The 1,537-nt window shown below is 48.5% G+C and overlaps 1 protein-coding gene across 1 annotated transcript; it reads right to left on the minus strand.

Moving 5' to 3' along the window:
• Window positions 1–25: 25 nt before the first annotated feature.
• Window positions 26–1,537, minus strand: SOX14 (SRY-box transcription factor 14; the record flags this gene model as incomplete). Its single annotated transcript, XM_008923389.3, has 1 exon — window positions 26–1,537. A coding segment is annotated over one exon (507 nt), but the record flags the coding sequence as incomplete, so codon positions are not given.

Raw genomic sequence — 1,537 nt, forward strand, 5'->3', positions numbered from 1 at the left:
GCACTCACACCACGCAGTTGCCTCGTTTGATGACAGATTGTCTTTATTCAAAACGTCTTTGTTCAACAAATGAAAAGGTTTAACGAGGTAAAATCCTGCCGGATACATCTTAGTTTCTGTTTCTTCTTCCCCCAAGACATTGTGAAAACTTATTTAAATTGCCATCGTTTTTATTCGGTTTTTCGTTATTATTATTATTATTAGTAGTAGTAGTATTAATTTTTTTACAATTCTACTGCCTGACTTCATACCTGACGCTCTGTCTAAAGTAAACTTAGATCTAGTCTCACTGGATCACACAAATTTAAGGACTATCTGTTTTAAATTAAGCAAACACTATCATATGTTTTAAATATAAATGTTTCTCCCCCTCTTTTTTTCTTTTTTTTTTCCTTTTTTAACTTTGAAGAGCCTTTTTCTGACATGAAAAGCAATTTTACCTAGTAGTGCGTGGTGGCAAAATATATATATATTTATATATATATAACACAACTGATCTCGTCTTTCAATGTGCAAAAGGAAAACAACAAGGGAAAAAAAATAAAATCAGAGTAAGACCGGGACTTCCCAAAGTCAAGTCCAAGTGACATGAGACCCTGGAGAACTCATAGACATTAAGAGAATAAATAAAAATCGAAACCGCCTCTCTCTCTCTCTCTTTTTTTTCTTTTTCTCTTTTTCACCCCCGCTTTGTCCCGAAAGGGCAGTTCAAGCTTCGCTTTTCCTTTTTTTGTTTTTAAACACATTTACAACTCTTACAAGTGCCGGGCTCCTATCTGCCCCCGCGATTGCAGATCCCCCCCTCCGAGCCCGGGGCCAGCTCTCGGGGCGAGTTTTAGGCGAGAGCATCTCCGAGGCAGCGTCCGCGTCTGTCCCGGCCCGGCGGCGGGCGGCAGAGTCCTGGGTCGGGTGGCCTTTTGCTCCTGCAGGTTTTATGTACATGCACACACGAAGGAATCCCAGTTCCGGCCGCCACCCGGGGCGGGGGACACGCGCACGCACACGCCCGTGGGGTGCGGGTGGGTGGGTGTTACATGGCAGTCGCGTGTGCTGAAGAATAGGGGTCTATCCCAGTCTTGGTCATGCCCGGGAATAATATGTAGGCAACCGGAGGTTGCAAACTGGAAGCCGACCAAGCGGTACAGTTACACGGCACGACATAGCCCGGGTTAGTTGGCGAGGGGTGAGTGTGGGTGTGTTGGCTGGGGCAGCTCAAGCTGCCGAACGCCCCGTTCTGGTATCCCAAGGTGGAGGCGTAGGGCAGGGTGCTGGTGGCTAAGGTGTGAGGAACCTCAGTCATCTTCTGAATGGCGCTGGAGCTGAACTGGCTGGGGTCAAGTAAGGAGTAAGGTGCTGAGGTGGGAGGCAGGAAAGCCCTGGCCTTCTCCGGGGAGCTCAGCAGCGAGTCAGTGGCCCCCACGGGAAGCCCGGCAGCCTTTAAGGGATCGGTTTCCCCGAGGTAAGGCAAAGGGAAGACATACCTGTCCTTTTTCAGCAGGTTCTTGGGCTTGCGCCGGGGCCGGTACTTGTAGTCGGG

This window comes from Manacus vitellinus, unplaced genomic scaffold (assembly GCF_001715985.3).
Source record: "Manacus vitellinus isolate BGI_N305 unplaced genomic scaffold, ASM171598v3 scaffold_49_pilon, whole genome shotgun sequence".
In the NCBI taxonomy this organism is placed as follows: domain Eukaryota; kingdom Metazoa; phylum Chordata; class Aves; order Passeriformes; family Pipridae; genus Manacus; species Manacus vitellinus.